This window comes from Pteropus medius, unplaced genomic scaffold (genome assembly GCF_902729225.1).
Source record: "Pteropus medius unplaced genomic scaffold, Ma_sr-lr_union100, whole genome shotgun sequence".
Classification (NCBI taxonomy): Eukaryota; Metazoa; Chordata; class Mammalia; order Chiroptera; family Pteropodidae; genus Pteropus; species Pteropus medius.
Window position 1 is genome coordinate 1,405,351 of NW_024349797.1, and position 24,102 is coordinate 1,429,452.

Genomic DNA, 24,102 nt, shown 5'->3' on the forward strand with positions numbered 1-24,102 from the left:
AAGCAACCTAGTTGTTTACCTGTCATAGCTAGATGCATTTTAACTGAATTTAAACATAATTTTGAATTAGCTAGATGTAAACATCAAAGTAGCTCTACTAGGCAGCAGTTAAAATATGGGCGTTCATCTCTTCTCTTCTTTGGTCTTCTGTCTCTATGGTCTTTCCTCACAAGAAGTCAGAACTTTCAGAAGGCCTGCTGGTCTCCTATCTGTCTTCATGCTAGTTTGCCACGGCCATGTGGCTTTACACACCAAACAATTGCCACAGAATGTCAAAGGCAAGGCCTATGGGAGTTCCTCCACCCCCGAGGGCCCGATGGAGGGTTGTGGGAACCCATTCCTCTCTGTCTCTTTCGAGGCCTGCATACAGTGGGTGGAGGATGCTTAGGGATTTCGTTGACAAGCCCAGAGTGTGCTTAGATGGCGTAAAGACCAGAACGGTGGTACATAGGAGACCCTGTGGTAACAGGTGAGACAACTTGAACTATTGGTGCAAACTAGGAACGCAGGACCCCCACCGCCCCATAGAGTCCCTTCAGGTGACCATGTGGGCCGAGAGCGTGAGAGAGGTATTCAGATGAGATGTCCGAACATGTCCAGGCTGCTTTTCATGAGAAGTGGGTATCAGGAAAGGCAAGAATAATCTTGATAAGGCTCTGTGAAGAGCATTTATTGATGTCCCTTCATCCCAGAGTGGTGTTGGTTCAGTGGCTCTCCAAGGTCTATTAACAAAGTGTTTGGAATGAAAAAGCACCAGACACCTTACCAGCGTCAGAAGTGTACACGTGGGAGAATGTACAGAGATGTTTTCAGGGCCAGCTGAAGGAGAAGAATCTCCCATGCTCCTGAGATTTTTAGCACCTATGAGATAAAAGGCCCAAAACTTCAAAAGTAAAAAATAAAAATTCCTAAATTCCCTGCTATTCTTATACAAAGACTCTAGTGGGTGGTGAATTCTGACCTTTTAGTTCCAGTGGCAGAAATGAAGATGGATTCGCACTGATCCCTCCATCCTCCTGTGCTCTTGAGATCACACCACATCCCCACAGGACGTGGTTGAGTTTGAGGGGATGGCCCATGGCTGTAGAACAGTGGCGACGCTCAGTGTATTTGAGGCTGGAACCCAAGAACTTGGTTTCGACAGCCCAGGGTTCCAATCAAACAGAGTTAACCAACTAACCAATACGCCTTGCAATCTGGTAGCCATTTTTCAGATATAATATACCTAAAGTGTTTGATTTGTATAAAAGAAGGTCTACATGACTATTTCATTGGCTACATACTATGAAATATAAAACTCGATGAAAGCCTAGTTCAGGAGTATTTTCACGGTGCCGGGAAGTATGTGTAAAAAAACAAAAAAAAAAATCCATGTCATGGAGCTAATAATGGAAAAATGAGGGGGTGAAGTTAGGCAGCTCATGGATCAAGGATGTGAGGTTGACTGCCGTGTAGGATTAATTATTGGCAAGAAATGTTGGTTGGTTACCTCAGTCAGCTAGCTTCTTATCAAGACTGAATCTGAATCCAGAATTTGTCCCATGCCTATGTCCTTTCTTTTCTTGGTAAAGGAGGAACATTTGGAGAAAGCACATCGTTCTTTCCAGGTCTCAGGTGTATCACGACATGGAAGGATTCTCTGTTGAAGTTGACAGATGCTCCCTTTTATATGAGATCCTGAGGAGTAACTTAATGCAGTTCATGGAGGCTGCTGGGGCCATGCTTATTTGGGTACAGAAGGGGCCTTGCAACCCCCAGCAGAGGGAGCGCTGCGTGAGCTTCTCCTTCCAATGGAAGCTTCATTCTGAGTCACTCAGAGCTTGAATATACAAAGCAGATGTCTGGAGGTGTGCTGTGCCGAGCATTGCGTAGTTTGGTGGACTGTGTAAAACCCTGCCTGTTTGACAGAGAAGGCCTGGGTTCAGAACCAAACATAACTGAAAGTCTGCAGCATGGCACGACTAGCCCATTTTGTACCCTTTTTCAAAACCAGAAATAGGATTCCCTCTGATGGGCCCACCTCTATAGATGCCCACCTGGCCAAGCAAAGCACAGGCTGGATTTCAGCTCCTACTTGACCCTCGGCTTCCCTTGTGTGGTGAATGACTCTCACCACTGTACACGGTGGCCCTGGACCCAAGGAGCCCCGGTCTCAGGAAGAGCTGTAACATGTAGCAGCTCCCCCTTCTCAAGGGGAGCCCCAGACATGGCCTCGGCTCAAATGAGTGGAGCCTGTCTCTCCCACGTCCTGTCCGCTGGGAAGCTTTCTTTCAGGGTGGCTGTAAAACATGAAAGCCACAATAGGAAACATCTGGTACGTCATCGTGGGTTGCCTTTGCATCACCTGCCATCTCTTCAGGTTCTTTGGTGGGAAGTCCCAGGCATTACTGACTGGGGGAGGGGGAGGGTTCTCAAACTAAAGACAGCTTCCTACTGCTCAGTGCTGGCCAGCCTGCCATTGCCCGCTGTCTTCCTGGTTTTGTGGTTGACAGATGAGGGTAAGAGGGTAGCCAGAGCTACAAGGCTCTCCCCCACTGTTGTCTCTTAGGTGAGCTCATTCCTTCATGGTCTACCACAAAGTGGGAAGGGCCTCACTAAGAGCTGACTCTGACATTGAGGACCAGGGGGTCACCTCAGAGGAGAGTGAAAAGCGAAGGGCCTTTAGCCAGGTCTCAACAGCAGCAATTAGATTGTCTCTTTTAGGGTGGTAGCCAAAGTCATCCAGTGAGAACTCTAAGCCACGAAGGAAAAGCTACAGAAAGTCCCCTGCTCCTTGTCTACAGTTCCACAGAGTGATGGCACTTACATTAGAGGAAGCGGCAGCCCCAAGTGATGCTGACATGAGCCTCCCTGGACACCTTTGCCTGGCATCTCAGTTGACGCCTCGGCTGCCCTCTTGGGAGCCTCTTCAGCTCCAAAAATGGAAAGCGGGGGCTGCTTGTGCCTGAGCAAGCACAGGAGGCCACAGAGGAGAGCAGAGATGAGAACCAGGGCCTGGTGTGCTCATCCTCCTCCAGGAGGACATCGCAGTTGAGCTTTGTCAAGGTGCTCCTTGAAATTGAAACAACTGGGGCCAGGGGCTGAGGGAGCTTTGGCTTGTGCCGAGTGGCATCTCTGGGACAGGTGTGCCTGCCAAGGAATGCAGCAGGAAAGTCAGATGGAGATCAGGAAGCTCTGAAAGCCAGCTGTCACCCTCCCCCTCCCTCTTCCCCACCCTTCCTCCCTCTCCGTTTCCTCCCTCCCAGCTGAAAGCTAATGAGAGCTAAAAAGTAGGCAGTTCACCCCCTCCCTGCCCCCTTTCAGGCAGCTCTGCTGGAAGAAACGCCCTGCTCCAGGCCCAGGTGCTGAACCGGAAGCGGAAGCGAATGGCAGAGGCTCCTGGCAGGCAAGGCAGGCGGCAGATAACCAGGGTGTTCAGCCAAATCGGCATTAGCAGCTCCTTCCCGGAGGACCTTGCTTTCCCCTCCTGCTCAGCCATGCACTCTGGTGGAGTGAGTTCTCAAAATCTGGACCCAGCAGAGCCCCCAGAGGGCTTTGACTTCAGTTGAAAAAAATATATATATGCTTTTGGGCCTCCAGCAAGGGACAATTGGCTAAAAGTCTTTACACGGGTTTGATTGCAAACAGTCCTTAGGCCCCTTTGGGACCACTAGGTCACAGACCAGACTGCCAGCTTCTCCCTTCTCAGAGCCCTGAGATCCAGCGGTAGTGAAACCCTGGCCTGCCTACAGATGGAGGTTGACTTCCACAGCAGTATTTGGGAGGGAAAGCATGAAACTCCGCCTCTTGGGATCAGCGATGACTTCTTCTAGGACTCTGTGAAACTCCACAGCAGCCTGAGCTTACTAGCTGTGTGACCCTAGGCAAATCACTAGCCCTCTCTGAGTGCTGGGCTTCTCCTTTGTACAACCACTTGGACTGGATAATCTCTATGGACTTTTCCAGCTGGTAGTGTCTACAGGTTTGTGCTCCTCTCCATCCTGAGATTTTTGAGCTGTGCTAATCATCCCTCAGAATGAGAGAGGAACTGCTTTCCTGCCCAGGAAGTGGCTGCCAGCCTTTGAGGCCAGGAAATAATCCATGGATGGAATTGAGTTGGGTGTGTATTTAAAATCTTTTGACAAAGATTTGAGGATAAAGCACCAGAACTAAGAGTGTCACAGGCTATCTAAGCTACAGTCTCCCTTCCTCCATTGCTCAGGGCTCCCTCGCTCACTGTGACTCCTTTAGGGCAACTGTGCCAGTTCTGCAGTCTCCGCCCTCTGGGATGGATGCCCAGCCTGGTGTGCGTCGGGAGGTGGAGGGAGAGGTCCACTGGGCAGAAGAGTGGATTCCAGAGTGGGTGCTGCTGCATCACGGTGCATCGTGGGGCATAAGAAGGAATGAATGTGAGCGTTTGAGGACCACAGCATCACGCTGCTGCTCACCCGCCACCATGCGTTCTGGTTCCCTGAAGAACTCCGGGCCAGCTTGCCACCGTTCCCTTAGAGCTGGGCAGAAAGAGGTTAGCGTGTCCTGGTTACAGTCCGTGGTAGGTTAAGTCTCCTCTGGTCTCTAGCCTTCTCTCTCCATCTTGGCTCCAAGTGAAGTTTGAAAAGGCATATTTAATATTATAATTTTGTAGCTGAACAATGAAAATGATTATTTTTTAAAAGCAAACTATAGAATGTAAGACAACCAAATCAGCTTGGCCGGTGAGATACAGAGAACACAACGTGATTCTCTATGGCAGGCGGATGGGGGTCTTTCCAAGACTCTGGAGACGGGTGAGATTTTCATTTCTCTAAAGGGTCAGAGGTCGTCGTTTTTGAGAAACTCAGCCCTAGACCCTGTGACCTTTTTGGAAGGAGGACTGACCTTCCCCAGCTGTTGCAGCTGATGGTTCAACTTGTCAACCAAAAGCAGCCCAAAACACCCTCCCCAGGGAGTGCCACTCAGAGGAAACTCACAGCGGTGACTCAGGCCCCAACATGCAGAGACACATGGGTCAAGCAAGGCTCTACAGAGTTGCTCCTGCCCCACGCCTCTCCCCACACCTGGCACTCCTCCCTCCCGAACCAGGCCCACCCTCTCCCCACACCCAGGCCCTCCCCTGCCTTCCTGAGACCCCAGTGTGCTGAGCAGTCAAGTGAAAATCAAAGTCCTCTGAGGCAGAAAGGCACAGCTGTGTGTTTACAGCCACTGATTCGGATCCAAATCGTATCCCCTGCCAGTCTCCGCAAGGCAGGCTGGGGGCAAACTGTGTGTGTGTGCCAGGCGGGAATCTATTTTGGGAGGTGACCTGTAGCCCTTTGCCGTAACAGAACCTTCCTCCCACCCTCCACTCAGAAAAGACGTCCTTCTAGAAGGAGCTCTCACTTTAGAAGTGGCTGATTGAGTTGTGGGATTTCAGCCTGTTCCTTGTCACTTGTCCAGTCAGCATGCTGGTGCTTATCCCCAGGCAGCCACACAGAACAGCCGTGGGCTCCCATCTGTCCAGTGAGGAGGCAGAGAGTGAAGGTGACTGCAGGGCCTTTAGCAGGACGGACAATGGGAAGTACAGACCGTTCTGGGGACAGGATGCGCACTGTTGCACAGGACGGAATCCACCTCAGTCCTGCCAGGGGCGCGGGGGCACCACCCAAGGGACAAGAAAGAGAGAAACCTCCAGGCGTTCGTCAAGCTTTGGAACAGCAGGAAACTAGGAAAGGGACAAGGCTGTCAAAGTCAAGGTCAGGGAGAAGAGACTCAACTCTGCCTGTGGAGAGCTAGAGTCAGAGAGCTCAAGGTCTAAGGACTTCGAAGGCTGAGGAGTAAGATTCCATGGCATTCCCCTCAAAGTCATCTCCTGGTGAAAATAACTCGAAGTCTCCTCTTTTTTTTTTTTTTTTTTTGGAGCAGCAAATGAGTCTCCTCGGTTGAAACTGAGTTTGAGAAGCATGGCATCCTGGAAGGAGGGCGGGATACAAATCCGTACACAGGAACAATCTGTAAGACGTTGCTATGAAGCAGAATGCTAAATGGGACACTGCAGGGAGCTGAGAAGAGCTCAGAGCAGAGGGATTTTCAGTTTAGTGATGTTACCTGAAGGCCAATGAGCGAAAGACCCTGGGGTATTTGTTTGATGGCTCCTTGATGAACGGGACGGTGGACAAGCCTGGGAATGTCTAGCCACCCCAGCAGTGGCAGGGTCCAAATGGCAGTGGTTCTTTCACACTGCCTGGTCACCATCAGATCATTTTGGCCTGAGCAATGGCACCAGAGCCCCAAACAGGAAGGGGCCTCATTGGTATAATATTTGGCAGGAACTTTCTACCCTGGCTTACTTATCAGCCTGGCTTACTGCATATGGATGACCGTTATAACTATATCCCCTGCTCCAGAGAATATTTATTTGTGACCTGAGATTAGTGCAATGACCTTGAAAATAATGTCTATTTCTGCCCCTCTCCCCTTCATCTTTAGTCCTTCTGTTTATCCCTAATTAGGTAAAGCAAGTATATTCACAGTATCTTAATGACAGGTAAGAGGTTAAATTCATAGATCTATGTCAATGGGAAAGGCAATTTCTGGTTGTGGCCACAAGGCTCCAGCTACTGCCCTGTCCTATCTGACATCATTTTTGATAACTTGGATAAAGAGACAAATATACCTATCATACTCAAAGATCCAAACCTGGAAGGTGTTGCTCATTTGGTAGATAATGAAATTATATTTGAAAAGTACCTCCTTTAGGGGGAAAGATGTGTCAAAAACAACTAGATAAAATTTAACCAGACAAAATTTATGTTTGAAAAAATTCAGTCTAACTACTAAAAGATGGCATTCAAATCCTTCACTGTAATTCAAGTAAAAAAATTCTGGAGTTGTAATTGACTGCAAGCTTAATATAAGCAAAGGCAGGATGCAATCACTTGTTTTAAAAAAGCAACTTTAGGCAGCAATGAAAAAAGTGGCAAGGTCAGAAGACAGAAAAGTGTTCTACTGTTTTCTGTGTTGCTCTAGACTGTGCTGAGTCTTGGTCCTAAGCCTCCCATTTTACTAGGAACTTTAACAATCTAGAGAAAATTCAGAAGGAATAAGTGGGGAATCATGAAGCCATCTCAGCTGAGACTGAAGTAGACAAAGATGTTTAGCCCCTAAGGAGACTCTATAACCATCATGAGATACTTGTGTTTGTCTTCCAGAGTGAGTGGACATTTCTCGATTCTTTCAGACAAAGCTAGAACAAACGGGGAGAAAATATGGGCGGGGTCACTCTACTGAAGCATATTCTAACAGGAGCAACTTCCCGAGAGTAGACTGTGTCACCTTGGGGAACAATGAGCTCCCTGAAAACCTGCTGAGTCTGAATGGCCAAGGATATTGTAGAGTAGGTTTCTGCATTGGATTCTATCATCTCTTCCAACTGAAATAGTCTGATGCATTAAAAATATTTGTTAAATGGATCCTACTGCCTTTTGTTCTGTGGTTTATAAATAAGCCATGGAAAAGAAGAACAAATCAAATGGAGGGAATTTGCTGAGACTGGAGAAGAGGCAGGTTAGACTGTGCCTTGAAGAAAAAGCCAGATGATCACACACAGTCAAAGCAAGGGAAACTGTCAAGGAATAGAAATACTGCCCTTTGCATGTCATCCTTGCTTTTTGTTTTTGTTTTGTTTTGTTTTGTTTTCAACCGACCCTGCTGCTGCAGCTGAGCTCTGGGCAACAGGGCCCTCTCCCTGAATGCCTAAAGGGAGGTCCGTGGACAGAGAACGTAGGTGGGACGTAGGTGCCTGTTGGCACAGGAAGGCTGAGCAACTGCAGTGCAGTTAGGCTGAGCACAGCTGCAGTGGGCATGTACGTGGGGTGCCTCAGTTCTGAATCCGAGGAAGCTTGGCCTGTCATTATTCCTGTCCAGAAAAGGTGTTTCATTGAAAGCAGAAAAGATGATAAAGTTAGTTGCAGATTCCAGGTGGGCAAGCGGGCACCAAAAACATCTCAGCCTGACCAAGAGCAGAACAAGCCCTCAGAGGCCTTAGACTAGGGAGAAACTGCCCTCCATGGGGACCCCTTCTCCCGGGCCATGCCTTGAGAACTCATCTTCAACCTAACTCTGGGTAAGGGAAGGGCTCTGGGGTCACATTCTTTCCAGCTGTCCTGAGGAGCAACCCAATTGCAAATGACACTCTCTTCTCTCTCTTAAGCTTCACTATGGCTGCTTCCAACTCATGGGATTGTATAATTATGGTGATTATAGCTGATAGCTTTTTTCCTCTCCTCATCTTTTGCTTTCAAATTCTTTGAGGCCTCTCATTAAACATGGCGATCCTGGTAAAGTCAGCAAAACTTTAAAAAGCTAAAGAAAACCTGGTCAGAGTTGATTGTTACTATGTTCTTCTAAACAGCCCTTTAAAACTCTGTCAGGAACAATTGGTTTCTGGATATAAGAGGTGGAGAAGAGAGGTATGGGGACCCAGGGTACACCCAGACTTTTCTACAGGATTGGAGAACCGTTTTTCACCCTGCCCCCCTGGCCTTTCTCACTTGCACCAACAGCATGGTGCATCCGAACCTTCATGCCTAATGGAAAAAGACAGACTGTCAAGCAAGCATCAAGGGCCTGGCCTTCCATCATAGCAGATTAAGTTGTGAAATGGAGATAGAGCAGCCAATGAAAAACTCAACCCGACCTTGTAATCCGCAGCCAGACCAGTGGAGAAATTCTGATGGGTTCTGTCTCCGGGATGATGCTGAAAAGTTTCATAGTTCTAAATATGTACGGGAGTCAACCATTAGCATTTGTGAGTGACCACTGTCCAGCGATCACATGCTTGATGGAGGTTTCCTTGGTAATGACACAGATGCAGAGACTGTCATTTGTAAGCCCTCCATCACAGCTTTCCTGAATCATTTCTAGACCTATGGAACATTATGAAAGGATTACCAGGAAGGGGTGTGGGTAGAGTGGCTGCCACCAGAGCCTCCTAACCTGCCCTTTAGCAGCTTCTCTGAGGTTTGGCGACAGGGTGCCCTTTCTCTCCATACTCCCCAGCACCCCACAGATGAGGCACAGCAAGGTGCATCTTGCCCGACCGGAGTGCTTTTTGAGAGGTACCGACTGGCCCCTCGTGGCTGCCTGCCCTGAGCCACCCAGACTCTCATTATTCCATCCGTAGCCAGCCACGTGGGGCGTGACTGAGCACCCCCAACCATCCAGGGTTAAATGTTGTCAGAAATCTAGCGGCAACATTTCCCCCAACTGCATTCTCATCCCCTACTGAAGATGATCCATTGGCTTTGCCCTCTGAAAACGACATCCCTTTTGTGCCCACCAGAATGTGGGGAAGTAGGAGACAGGCAGCCCCAGGAGAATCCTATTTCTCCACCTGACCTTGGAATAAGACCCTGGCAAGTCGCTCACTTGTCCGATGGGTGTAATGAAGCCTACTGCATGGAATGTCTTTTGGCACTGTATGAGGGCATGACAACAGTGGCTGCCATTTCCTGGGGGCTCACTGTGTTATACTGTGGGCGTCTGTGTCATGCTGAGCTTGGCCTGAAAGGGACTTTGTTCTACTCCAGCTCTACCACTTAGCTGTATGATTTGGGCAGCTCCTCTAAGCCTGTTTCCTCATCTGTGAAAGAGAGATAAGAGTAAATGATTAAATGGGAAAAAATACGCAAGGTGCTTAGTACGGTATTTGTAGTGCATGCACTCAAGCGTAGCTCTTTGTATGATTATTTTCATTATTATGATATTATCTGCAGCCCATGCTTAGTTCTTATTGCCTTATTTAATTTCCAATAGTATTCTGTGAGGTGGGTATCATACAGTTGAGGATGGTTTGGTGGGTATTTCATATATGACAATGTGTACAAAGCACATTTATTTTTTTACAGTGCCCAGCTCAATGAACTATTCAATAAATGTTAGCTATTATTATTGGCTTATTTTTAAAGTCGGCCCAGAGAGCCGGTTCCTCTGCTTTCCCTGGGTACAGAGGGAACTGTGGTGCCCAGCAGGCCAGCTTCTGCCTTGCGGTCAATTTCGCAGGGTCCCTAAGCACTGCCTGGGAAGCTGTGGGAGCTGTGGGGCTGGACGCCGTGTGGTGCAGGGAGGTGGGGAGAGCTGCCTGGAAAATGTTGCATACGTCGTCAGGATCTGGCTTTCGCCTCCTATTGAGGTGCAGGACCCTATGACGCCTCCTGCCTCCAGACACAGATCAGGAATAGTTCTCCCCATGGTAGGAGCGTGAGATCCAATCGTCCAGATGTAGCACTCAGCACAGCCGAAGCCTCATTCCCAGGAACCCTCTCCTCTCAGCTGTCTACCTGCCTGGAGCCATCCTGAGCAATACAGCCTCAGCAAGCCCAGTTGCTCCATCTGCCAGATAGACAAAGGCTTCTATTTTTTAACCACGTACTACAAGGTAGGGTTGTTGGAAGAGTCGGGAGCAGGTGGCAGGGGATGCTTTGAAATCTCAATAAACCAGACCCTTGGGGTGCACGCTCCTACTGTTTGTAGTATCGACAGAGACAAAAGCAAAGAGGTCATTTCCACTGACATGAATGGCTTTTTCCTGGAGAGAATTCGGGTTTTATATACGTATCTTAAGATAAATGCTTTAAGTTTGCAGTGTTTGTCAAAGATTGGCATCTCAGGAGCCTAAGGATAATGCTCGACAGCCAATCGCATGGTTGCTTATGCACCTTGCATGAGATGCTTATGTAAGTGCCTGTGGTGTAAACATGCACATGAACATGTGCACAGCTGTAGTCACAGGTGCATGTGCTGCCTGCCTGTTAGATGCCTCTGTGTTCAGTGTATGGTACATGTGTAACATACGCTGCAGACCTGCATGTCATCTGCGCATGGATTGCATGCCCGCCACAGCTGTGTGTGTGTCTGGGCAGGGGTCCCCCTAAAGCCACAGGTCTTCATGGTTTCAGCTGGATAAGTTATTCTTCACTTCCCTTCCTAAAAACACAATTGCCTAGTGCTGCTGGCGCAGAGTCAGAATGGCCGCTGCATTTCACCCCCGAGGTGGCTTCCTTCCAGCAGTGGGTGAGTGACCCCGGCGTCCCCACTCTCTAACCTTCTTTGGGATCCTTCTGCGCAGAAGGTGCTCCAAAATCCGGAAGAGATGATTTGTTTGTCTGTGGCCTCATCTCCGCCCACCACTCCTGTACTCACTCTCTTGTTCCATGGAAAGTCAGTGGCACACATTTTTTGGTGTTCCCATTTTTCTGGCCCATTTCTGCGCCCATAGTATTATCTTTCTAAGAAACAAGGAGCTGAGGGGGTCCAGAAACAACACTGAGATGAGTCCATTGTTCCAGTGGCAATGTGCAAATAACGTCTTTAGGTATTGATCCTGTAAGTTGCTTCCCCTAGACCCCTAGCAGAGCAGGATAGAAAAGCCCACCACCTTTGAAGATGCTTTTAAATGCAACAGCAGCAGCCTTAGACTTTATCTCTCAGATAGGCTCCCATAACCATTCCCCCCTGCCCTAAGGCCAAGTCCTGCTAGAAACTTAGCAATCTCACATTCTATATAGTTGGCTCTAAAAGGAGTGAGGCAGCTCTGCCTGCCCCTCCGTAAGCACCCACCCACTGTCCCACGGGGACCAAAATCATCACAGTGACATGTGAAAAAGAGTCTGTAGGGAAGTAAGAAGGTTCTCAGTGGCTAGGAATTCCATAGGCCCAAGTTTGGATCCAGAGATGTCTTGAAAAATACAGCTCGACATGTCCCCTGCTATACTTTTTCAGCTTAGAAATACATGTCTGATAAATGCCTGCTGAACTACATACCTGGTGGTAGAAAGGAAATGAGCCAGCCCTCTGCGTATGTGTTCAAATGGACATGGACATTCATGGAAAGATTATGCTCCTGGGTGGTGGGGGGTGGTCAGCATGTTGACTGCCTGTGCCTTCATTGTTCTCTGCCTCGGTAGCTGGCTTAACCAAGGACCCTAACCAATGGATATGTTTTGGGTGAACATGTTTGCAGGAGATGAGAAGTATCCTTAGGAGGGTGGAGTTAGAGTCCTTGTGGGGCCTCAGGAGAATCACACATTGGCAAGCAAGTGACTCCTCCTGCTAGTCTGCAAAACTTCAGCAGCACCCTCCACTGTAGCCATAGACAAGGCTCACATGAACTTCCCAGTTGGAAAAAAGTAGCATCAAGTTGTTGCCAATAGCAACACGGCCATGTCCCTGTTTTCTTGAGCCTTTGCCTAATTTGGAGTGAACCAGAGCTGAGATGCCAAAGTACATTTGGGGAGGAGGAGGAGAGGAAGGGGAGGCATTCCACGGGCTACCAGACACAGGCTACTGAGGGGCCTTGAGAGTGGAATGCCTGCCTCTACTCCATTTCTGAGTCCACCAAGAACTTCCTGCAAGCTATGTATACAAAGAGCATCTGCATTGTTTAGTCAGAACTAGAAGGAGGAGATAAGAAGGATCTGGTAGAAAAAGGAGACACTTCTCCCACAACCAGAGAAAAAGCAACAAGAAAGCAGGAATGCACGACTTGCAAAAGAGGCTGGGGGTGTCTGTGCTGGGCATTGTGCTACCAGTGTGGGGCCCAGCCGCTGAGCCCTTGTCACTCCTGGCATGCCTGCCTGTTTCCAGATTTGTCCCAGCACTGCTGGAGACCATGAAGGAAGGTCTCCCAGCACCCACCCAAATGAACAGGCAGAGGCCGGCCTCTGCAAAGAGCCCTGTGAGTGATGAATATGATAGAAGGCAGAAGTCTGAGACGCCAGGAACAAACCCCAGGGAGGGCTTCCCCAGCCTGGCTGGGACACCCCAATTCAAGGTTCTGATTGGAGCTGGTTCTAACGGGAGTAGGGCAGCTGGGCCTGCACCTCCTTGGAAAGGTAAACATCACACCTGCTTCTCGCTTCCCTGGGAAGGTTGCTATAGAGATCCCAGAGGCACCAATAACGCAGGGCCACAAACAGAAGTGCTGGCTTCACCTGGCCTGGATTTAGAGCCACCGCTTTAAATCCATGTGCACCAAATAGTGGTGCACAGCTCAGCACAGTAACCAAAGTCTCACTTTGCCAGGCTTGCCAGACAAAAGGTGGCACTTTCTGTTTCTCGGGTTTCCCAAATATGATGAGGGAAACACCTCGGGCAGGGCAGGAGGGTCTTAGATGGTCTCAAGCGTGCCCGAGAGCTACAGCTTCTTTCTCAGTGAGGTTGAGAAAATCATCCTGTGCTGCCCAGAGAGGTCGCCTGGTGCGGGTGGACGTGGAGAAGTTCGTGATCCCTGAGCGTTTCATGTGCCTTTTTTCTTGAGAGTGACAGTCACGTACAGTGTAGAAGGTGTATGGATCACGGAGACCAGCCAACTCGTCTCCGCCACTGACGAGCTGTATGCTCTCAGGCAAGTGGCTCGAGCTCTATTTGAGCCTGTTTCCTCTTCTGTCCAATGGGGGTTAGAGTAATACCTAACAGGCAAGGGTGTTGTGGACATCAGCACGTCTGAGGGTCTGGAAAATGTCTAGTGTGCCTGACACACAAAAGCTGCTCACTGTTCAGTCGTGGGCGGGAGGTGAGGAGGCTGATAGTAACTGTCTTTGGCAGCTCACCTATGTCCCTGGTCACAGGACCATCTCTGCCCTGCCACCATCAAGGTCCGGGTGAGTTGAAGAGGAGGGCGCTTGAGAAGGGAGGATACCTGTGAGATTGATCCCACCCCACTGGGTGGGATTAAGAAATTCAAAGAGAAAATCTCTGGAGAATCAGGGAATAGGCTGGTCCTTTCACATTTGGTTCAGATAGTAAGTCTAGCAACTCACCTTTTTTAAATTGAAAATATTTTTAAAGAAAAAAAGCACTGATACTTGCCAATACAGGCTGGAGTAAAGTGTCTGAACCTGCTTATGATCCCAGTGACATTTCGTGGGAATAGCTTTCAGAAGATGTGACGGCTGGCAAATTCCATAGACCCACCAGTTATGTGGCAAAATCTCGTTTTTTAGACCACTGTACATGAGATGGTGTGTTGTTACAAAGGAATCCATTATTTTTATTTTGATCGTATTCCTTATTTTTAATAGGCTTAAATGTATATTAATGTATATTAATTCTTCAGCCAATGAACTTTTTTTTATTCAATTTAACCCATCTCTTGATTTTTTTTTTTAATTTCGCTGTTGTTTTATGTTTGTGGTATCTTATTTTTAAAAAGTCGAATAAAGAGAATATTTTAAAACAAAATAAAATGCCCCTCAGCTCCTGAGGGAGATCAGAAAGCTTGGCAAGGACCTGAGAGTAATACAGACCCCAGGAATGGACCTTGCCACGGGGCTCCCGCCCCCTTCTGCTGAAGAGAGAGAAAGCCAGAAACAGCTGCTCAGGCCCAGCTCTGCTGCGGGTTAGCGGTGTGTAATCTTTGGCTTGTCCCATAACCTGACTTTAGCATTTTGTCTGTTCCACCTTGCCTCACAAAGTTCAGTAGAGGGTGATAAGAGAAGTTTTGAAAAGTTTTGAAAAGAATTGAAAAGTTTTTTGAAACTATTCTGTATTAGGTATGGATTCACCTATCATCTCCTACCAGGGTTTCTCAGACCTCTAAACTATCTCAACCAAATGGCACCCTCTCCCTGGTTTTAAACATCAACAAGAAAGAAGATGCCACGAGATTCCTTATGCTCCCTTTTGAAATCATTCCTGCTGCTTTGCTCAGTGGAGAAGAGGCTTCGGGGAGGTCACACGATGGAGTTAGGCAGGTCCTTGTCCCTTCCTCTTCCTGCGAAACCCAAGTCAGTGTCCTGACCTTCCCATCTGGCTCTTCAGCTCCTGACTGCCCTCCTAGGAATGTTCCCCCAGGACTGTGATTCTACGCTTACTCATCATTAATGGCCTCGAGGATCACCTCCTCCTAGGTGACCTTCCTTCTCCTTGGGAGAACAGCTCATCCCTGGGGCCTCCCACTTCTTGCCTACTGAAGCCACTTGGTGAGCCTTGTTCAGCAAAACACCATTTTTCAACAGCAAAGATGAAAAATGCTTGTGTGTCACAACAAGGTGATAAGTTGGGATCCATGGAAACTAGAAATAGTGTTCTGAATGGATTCCGTTGCAAGTTCTAGTCCCCTTCACGGAGGAAGCTTGGTCCTTATATATTGGAGGAGAAGCATTAAATTTAGCTAAAAGGCAAATTTGCTGAGACAGCAACTAGAGGAAAGTAAGGAATGGGAAATTTCAAAGCAAAATGTGACAGCTGGGATTTTTTTCTAATATATATTTTTTTCTTTTGAGGTATAATTACACAGGGTTCAATGAATTCGTGTGCACCAGAGTACCCTATAGCCTGTGACCCTGGATAGTTCCCTCATGCCCCTCTCCAGTCAGTTCCATCCCGCTCCACCAGAGGCAACCATGGTTAATTTCTGTCCCCATAGTAATGTGGATTTAGACTTGATAGACTTGATATCTGTAACTTTGGTCTCAGGTCATCTGAGCAAATCAGCAAGAGAATTTCATCAGCAGCTCAGATGTCTTTACCCCCTTAGCATTGAAAAGGGTCCTGCCTGAGCCCCTAGTGCTTGGCTTCGCTACCCCCAATATGCCATCTGACCTCGGGGCTACTCTCTGAGCCACAGCCCTTCTCCTACCCAAAGAGTTTAGCATCAGTCTCCCAGGTAAGTAAGTGGTAACAGGTCTTGGTAACCTAGATCGTGCATGTTTGTTGATTAATATCTGCAGGTGCAATGCACAGAGCCACAGCATGTCAAGCAGCATGTTGATTTTCCTTAAAGCGCTGCACAAAAGGTTAATTCCTTTTGCGCCTTTCCTTTTTAGAAACAAAGGATTTCATGATCACATTCTTACAGGCTTCTAGCCATCAAGATGGCCACAGAGCTGAAATGATTAGTCAGAGTGGACGGTGGGAATTGAACATGTGGGCGTTTGTGAGCCCAGCACTGAGCCTGTGGTCCATGAAACTGAAGGATCCCAAATTCCATTGGATTAAATTTTGTCAAACGTCTCGAAGCTGAAAAGCGCTTTTATGCAAAGCTTTGGTGTCTCTGGAATGTTACTTCTGCAGCTCAGTTCTTAATGAATGTATGTTTTTTCACTTGGACAAAGGCTGCCTGCTAATAGCATTTTCAACCACCTTCAGCTGCTTGGCTCGGCTATGCCAAAGCTTCAGGCTGAGCTGGCTGCAGTTTCCCGGCACCATGATGTGTTCCCAACAGACCAGCACTAAGGAACATCACATACTCACACCCTGAAAAAAACGGCTTCCCCTGTAACTATGCAAGATGGCAGGCAGAGGTGAAATTACCCCTCCCCTTCCTAAGTGTTTCCTACAGAATCATCCAGACTAGAGGCAGGACGGGGGTGAGGGTGGGAGCTCACCTCAGTTTGGGCAGAGCAGGTAACTCTGGAGCTCCCAGCAAGCCCCAGCAGAATAAACCTTGGGGCAGCTGATCTCAGAACACAGGTAGCCTCTGCTATCAGATTTCACTTTGATCCCTGAAAACTACAGGAACCTCAGCTCTTCAGAAGGGAGGCAGCTGCTGAGCCAGTGTGATTGCAGGATTTCTTCCCTAAAGCCAGAGGCCAGGCATCGAGCCCTGCCTGCATCCTGCATGAGTAACCACCTTCCAGCCTCACCCGGGAGGTCACTGCATAGAAGACAGATTGCAGCTGGGCTGAGCTGCCCTCCTCCAGCCGACCCGAACCCTTATGACCTCCTTTAGCAGCAGAACTGGCATTTGGTAAATGCATGAGTGAAAAATGCCAAAGAGCACCACCTGGATTGCTGAGCAGTTGGGAGCAATCGCCGGCGGTTCTCTAGGCTGGTCTGCTGCACCCCCTGCCCCTGAAGTCCGAAAAAATAGAAGCAGCTGCGGGGGAGGGGAAGGGCAGGATTGATGGGTTGGCCACAGGTCCTTGGAGTCAAAGCCGTGAGGCTGAGCTCCAGGATTTAGGCAGGAAGAGATTAATTAGTGCCTTCAAGCCCAGCCCAGCCCACTCTATAGAACTGGAAGGTCTGGAGGGTGGGGGGCCTCAGGGTCAAATTCAGCTAAAACAAATAGTCACAATCCTCCAGAAATAGACTCTCCAACCTTCCTCAACCCACAGCCCCCTCTCCAGTCAAAATGACCTCACTAATGAGGAAGAAGCTGTAATGAGGGTTTGGATGCCTGGTAAACCTCACCTTCTTTGTCTTTGGGCTTTTAACATACACACTGGAAACAAACTGTTTTTGCAGAAGCTTTAGTGATTTTTTTTTTTCACATCTGCCAGCTAAATCAGAGCCCCAAATACTGTGTGTGGCAAACCTGGAACATAAATCTGGGGACACAATGTGTAATTTGTGGCCCTGGTGGAGGAGGTATGGGGGTGGGGAGGAACCGGTATTTGGTACGTGGTTACCACAGTTATAAGGAGCACCGAGAGGAAAGCAAAATTCCTTGGTGCCTTTCATATGAGCACGGGGAAAGGGGTGGGGAGGTTTGTTAGAGCTCTGGACCACGAGGCTCAGACTCATCAGCTCTGTATTTCCCCAGAGAAGACCTTACATGCACACACACACACACACACACACACACACACGCACACACACACACACACCCATGCTTCCTGCCTTCAGGCCCGCTTCCAGAAGGCACAATCCCAGGTGAACCAACTGAATGACAAATGCCTCAAGCTCCATCTAAGAAAGGGCAGTCAAAGGGAGGCCGGCTATGTGTGTGCCTTAGAATCCAGGGCTGGTGGGAGTGCTTGAAGGAAGGTCAGCCTCTGCTGGCTACAAGTTATTGTTGTACCTATCCACTCTACACAGAGGAGTAGCCATTCTGTTTTTAATGATGTGCAAAGACTGGCACTGTAACCCTCTAGGATTTAAAAAAAAAAAACTGATTAAAAAATCCTTAGCCTAGTAGAAATGTACCCTGCTGCAAGCTCAGGTTAGCATATTTGAAGATTCAGATAAGGTTGGTGATGGGGGAGATTCTGCTTGTGCACGTATGTGTGTGTATTTTAAGATAGGGAGGAAAAATGAAAAGTTTATCTCACTAGTGAAAATGAGGAGTGGGAGAACGTGATGATAGTGAAAGGAAGACGGGAAAAAAAGAGCAGAGGGAGGTAGATGCAGACTTTCCAGTAGCTCCTGAGAGCAATTTCACTTCCAGACAAGCTCCCCATCCATGCTATCAGAATTCTCAAAGTCAAGCTGGCATGTCCCTCCATGGAGTGTTAAGCCAGATGACACATTGTCCTGCATCCAGCAAACTCACAGCCCATGTCGTTTATTTGTTAGTTATGCCCATTATCCATCAATTCATCAATCAGCAGGTTTATTGAGTACCCCACCAGGCTTCACAGGCCTGATCAATTTTTTTAATTACATCCAGCTTACACGCAGCCAAGCCCAGTAAACAAGCTGAGCCTTCACACCCCACTTGGAAATGAACATGAGGAACTACTGGCCCTTGCAATCTCCCGCTACCAAATACTGCCGCCTGTGCTGACGAGCAATCGTGTGCTGCCCTTTGCAGATGGCAATGGTGTCACTGACCCCCTGTCAATAACAGGATGGGTTTTGAGTGTTTTCTCAGACACGGTGATCAATCTGCTTGGGTCCAGCCACATTGTCCTCTAGATCCCTGTCTGATGCTATGGATTTCTGAAGAGGGGAACGGGAAATGGGCTCAGACCACATCAAGGGAACTGAGCAGAGCGACTGCGCCTCACTCATCCTCATCATCTCTCCCCTTGTGCCCACATCAGAGGCTCCTCAGTCACCTCCTCCCAGGTGTATGAACAACTGGCCTCTCTTAGGCCCTCTGTGTCTCATGCACCAGGCCTTACGGCCTGGTTCACCTTCAGTTTCAAGAATAGCTACATAGGTTGCAAGTAAAGGGTATGTAGAATTCCTGATGTGGAGGCCCTGGGGACCACAGAGGGGGAGCCAAGATCACAGGAGACAGCAACAGCGCACTGCCCTAGGGCCTGCGGTGGCACCCTGTCACCAGCCCAGGCTCTGAGCTGCAGCGAATATCCCTTCCACAGTCCCAAACTGGGTCATCAAGAGGACCCAAAGCCTGTGTGTCTCTCCTGCATTTCAAACAAGATTCCTAGGTCTTCTGCATTCTTCAGACTACTAGTTAATTCATTAGTTTCTAATCATCCAGATCCTTAGCTAGCATCTATTTGGGTCAACCTACCCTCCGTGATCTTAATGCTCCCCAGTCCACTTTTTCCTTCCTCGCTTGAATAAAATCAAGTTCAGGGACAGCCCACAGGCATTAAGAGACACTCTAAGAGCTGTGATGCCTGGCGTGGGGTAAGTAAAATTCCTACACTCCAGAAAGAATAGGGCAACACACCCTCCTCCCTCCCTAACCCGCCCCAGACTCCTGGTTTTTCCAACCGTCTGCAGTTAAGGCTCCCAAATCCAGAGATCAAAGGGGACAGGTGACTAAGTTATTTGGACTCCGTGGCTCGTGCAACAATTAATTCACCTGTCTGGCTCTCTGTCTCTGTCCCTCTGTGTGCGCGCTCGCGCGTGCGTGCGTGCGTGCGTGCGCGTGCGTGTGTGTGTGTGTGCGCGCGTGTGTGCCTCTGTCGCGTGTCTCTGCAGGGAAAGTCGCTGGCGGGCAAGCGCCTCACGGGCCTGATGCAGTCCTCCTGAAGGTTCCCACCGCAGGGCCGGCGCCCGAGGACCACGCGGGCAGGAGGCGACGCTCCATCTCCGCGGACAGAGTTTCCTTACGGGGAGATTTGGTCACTGTGAAAGAGAAAGAGTGAGGGCAAGGAGAGGCAGCGGTGGGGAGATTCGGTGGGTGAACGAGGAGAGCTGAAAGAGTCCACAGAGCCTGGGTTCGGCCCGGTAGAGGCCCCTGTTTACAAACGTCTCTTCCTTGTACAGTTGTGCGCCGACACCCCGTTCTCTGAGAGGTCCTTATCCCTAACTCGTTCAGGGGAGAACATCTTGTGGGGTGTTGTGACTATCACTTGAGATCATATTCTTATTAGCATCACTCCTCCCGCTGTCTGGGGGATCGCGCTGCCCAGCAAACGCAAGAAGGACCGTCCGGCCTTGAGCACATCCAGTGTTCCGCCCCATCTCTCCACCGTCTCTCTGGTGCACCCACAGCACCCAGCACAGTTATAGCCACTGCGTCCCCACCACCTCCCGCCTCCCCCCACTGACACCCCGCCCCGGTCCCATGGCCACCTGACCCCACGCAACACGTATAATCACGCCGTCAGCGCTGAGCAACCTCGGGACGGCTGCGCCTCCGGTTCCTTCACCCCCTTAGAGGCCAACTTCTGAAGTGGTCTCCACAGGCGTGGTGGCTGCCCTCTGGTCCTGTCAAATGCCTCAAGGGTCCAACACCAGAGAAGCACTAGTGTAGATGAAAGAACTTGTGGATTAACAGCGATGAAGATTCTGACCATCTCTTTAAAAATTTATGATTTCATAATTGATTCTGTTTTTGCCCCTTTCCTTGGTTTGTTCCCTCACGTTTGACTCAAAATAAACATGGCCATGAACTCAGGGGCCATTGGGATCCTCCCCTCCCGCAGCCCCAGGAGGGTTCCCAGCTGGGGGGTGGGGCACTGGGTCACACAGCTGACAGCCCCCACATTGTGGCATTCTTACAGTAGTAGCTGGGTCCCTGCTGAGCCATGTCTCAGTGGTATGTGAAGCTGAAGGGGCATATGCTACAGAGGGGCTAGGCCAGGGCCAAATGGTTCTCTGACAGCCGAGCAAAGGCACCCCGCTAAACAATACCAGACATCGAGGGGAAGAGCAGACAGAAAGCAACACTTGCAAAAAAACTGCGAAAGATCCACTTGTATTCCCTTCATGTGTGTGTCAAAATGCTCATCTGCCAACTTGGCTGTGAGGTAATGTATGTGAAGTACCAAGTCAGGTGCCTGACACATAGTAGGTGCTTAGCAAATGGTAGCTATTACTCTCATTATTGTCATTATCATGTGTCTCCCATAGGCCTTTGGACAGAGCAGTATTAAGCAACATGTTTTTGAATTCAGACGCTCACTTCCCCACCTGCTATGACTCTCCTCTTTTGACTTATTTCTGGCCATAGGTGAAAAAATCTCCCTTGGGAATGTATAAACAGCAAACGTAGAAGCAAAAAAGCGATCACTGGTATTTCTTTGCTCCCGTAGGCAAATTCACCAGCTGGTAACCAAAGGAGCATAAGCTGGTTTGCAGACCTTGCCTCCTGGGTGCTCCCATGAACCATCTTTCCAACCCCCACCCCTATGCTATGTCGTGTCTGATTCTACCGGGCCCTGTCCCCAGGGCACCAGGCTTTCATCTATCACAGATGGGCCATTAAGGGTCTTGATTAGGGTTGTACCCTTTTGGGTTCTTGACCACCATGCCTCACTTTCCCCTACTAGCAGTAGTTGCTCTCTCTCTGAGATTCCGTGGAAGTTAGATGACATATGTTAAGTCCTCAGAGTGTCTCCAGGAGTGGCTCTATAGACCCAGGTTCTCATCAGGCATTCCGCACGACCTCAGCACAGAGCCTGGCACCTGGCAGATATTAGATAATGACTGAAATAAAGCCCTAGCCATTGTTATGGGGTCTTTTGACCCCTCTTCTCCTCTTTCCACCCTTTTTAAATCCCCTTGCTTTGCACACAGACCTCTTGTTTCAGAACCAAATTGCAGTTCAAGTTCCTTTGCACCCAACATTGCCCAAAGAATGCCACTCCCTGCCAACAGTCCCCAAGCTGTACTGACATGGAGGCACAGGGCATGTGGACAGAAGTTCCAGAATAGCAGGTGCCTCTGTGCCCTCAGTTATCCAAAGCAACAGCCTGGCTGCCTCCTGCTCTTCCCCATGACTGCAGACAAGGCAGGGTTGGCTTCTCTAGCCACTCTAGCTGCTGTTCTTGAGTGACACTGACCTGAGACTTGATTCACCTTGGAGGTCCCCAGAGAGCACACCCAGAGCCAGAAGGACTGTGGCCTTGAGAAAGAGCAGTCTAATAGCTTCAAAACACCTCCGGGGACATGAGGAAAGGGCTGGCCAGCAGGCTCAATAGAGGTAAGGGTGCTTTAGAGCAATAACCCCTTCATCCCACCTGCCACCCAGGCATGCCAGTCCTGTGACTACCACTACAGTAGATCACGCCTAATAACAGAAGGTGTCATAGTGTTGTTCCACCCAGTTGGCCAGTCCAAGCTCAGTCTACTGTGTAGACTTTAAAATGAAAGTACATCTGGAAAATCTGGTCTTGGCCAGTTCCTTGTTGGCTTGGTCTGCACAGCCAAAAATTCAGACCAGATTAAATGTTTGAAGGCAGTTTTGTAGCAAAGCATGTTCCCCTGCCTCCAGAAGCTTCCGTAGCTCCCCTGACTAGGCACCATCTCTGGGCCCAAAACTCTTCCCAATGAGAGCTCACAGGGCAAATATGTTGGTAGCCCCTTGGCCAAAGCATCAGGACAGGCTTAGAAGCAACCACTCATCCATCAAGACAGACACACAGACACCAGGTGTTGGGCATCTTACTGATATAGCCTTGGCCTACATGGGAAGAGTAAAACCTGTAGGCTGACACAGGTAAATGCCCAGCAGCAGCCAGAGGACCAGGCCTACACAGCAGTAACTCTCTAGGCTGGAGAGAGGGCTCCTACTTTGCCAGAAAGTAATGCTTTGATCTCCTGGGAAGGTGTTGCTGTACCCCAGGAACACAGCAGGGCAGTCAGCTGGCAGTGCCCCAGGCCACCACTGCCAAGGAGTGAGATAGGCCAGTACCTAGAAGGGAACTCTCACAACTCTTGGACCAGTGAACACCTGGGGACATGCTCTAGGGACTTTTCCCCTGGCAGGATTGCTGGTGTGTTCAAACTACCTCACCAACAGGGCGCTGAACCAGGAGCCTGCCACCCATGTGGCCCCTTGGCGGTTGTGAAAGTCGATGTCTTTCCTAAGATGCACCCCTCCCATTGTGCTCCAAATGTGTGGACTTCAAAAGCTACCACTAAGAAGCCTTACCAGAAGCTGGAAAGGCTTGAGGGCTGTTGGTGTTGGGACTTGCGAAATGTATTAGAGGGAGGTATTTCAGCAAGGCCCTGGAGCTGGAAAGCCTTGGTGGGTGGGGAGGTGAATAATGTGCCACCAGCCTCCAATGGGGCTGGCTGAGTTGAGTATGTAGCACGGACTATGTGTGGCACAGTCTAACAGCGGCCAAATGAATCCCCGATAACTCACCATGGGACCCTCTGAAGAGAGGCCTGTGCTCATGTAACCATGGCAACAGCAGACGCCAGCAGCTTACTCATTAGTACCACCCAGTGATAGGCATTCCCTGGGTACAACCCAGGGGCCATAAAGTAGCAAAGTAGCAAATGTAGCAATAAGCGGCCCGGTGCCATAAGGGACAGGGTCCAAATGACCCAGCCTCGGCCCTCTCTCCATTCCCAAAGAGGGCTCGGAGCCAGTTTCTGTCAGCTGTCCAAGCGAGGCCCTGCTCCACACCCAGGGCTCCTGGTCTGTATTCTCTGCCCACTCACCGCATGATCACGGACACATCGGAATGGCCTTCTCATAGTGCATGTGGTTCTCATTAGTTTATTTTTCTGGAATTTGGGGATTGGACCCCAGAACCAAACATGCTGGTACAATCTAAAAATAAATGACTTGAACCCACTATAATCCAGCTAATTCTGTGTGGCTCCATGGTTTGGAGGTTCATTGGGCAAAATGTACCTGAAAATCTACCACCTTTCCCTACTCCCCACTCCTCACCCTGCTCCATTAACACATACGCACATCTACACTCAGCCTGTTTCCCCCTCACTCCCAGGCAGGATGCTGAACAGCTCGGGAAAGCCAGATCTGTAGGGTACGGGACTCATCCTGGTAGGTTGGGACAGTGGTTTCACCAGAAGGCTGAAGCCCCTAAAACTCCCAGGACCTCCTTGGCTGGGTGGTCTCTATGGCCCACTGTCTGTGTTCAACCACAAAACCCAGTGGCCAGACACGGTTCTGCCATTCTTAAACAAGGCCCCAAGATCAAAGTCTGCTGCAAACAGACGGTGCTCCTTACAGGGGTCTTGGTTTCCTGAGCGACAGACAAGACAATCTCATTTCCCACTAATGCCAAAGCAGCAGGACTTTGA

At 49.3% G+C, this 24,102-nt stretch overlaps 1 protein-coding gene across 2 annotated transcripts in view; it reads left to right on the forward strand.

Annotated features, from left to right (window-relative positions):
* The window catches only part of RGS6 (regulator of G protein signaling 6), a 442,000-nt gene extending 421,504 nt beyond the window's left edge, over positions 1–20,496 (forward strand). Inside the window, exons 18-19 of one of the 2 annotated variants that reach the window (XM_039883699.1) lie at positions 10,962–11,028; positions 19,576–20,496. In XM_039883699.1, the coding sequence (XP_039739633.1) occupies positions 10,962–11,028; positions 19,576–19,742 (234 nt within the window). In that variant the 3' untranslated portion in view covers positions 19,743–20,496. The remainder of the gene's footprint in view (positions 1–10,961; positions 11,029–19,575) is intronic. The other variant, XM_039883696.1, reaches the window with a different exon arrangement.
* Positions 20,497–24,102: the final 3,606 nt, after the last annotated feature.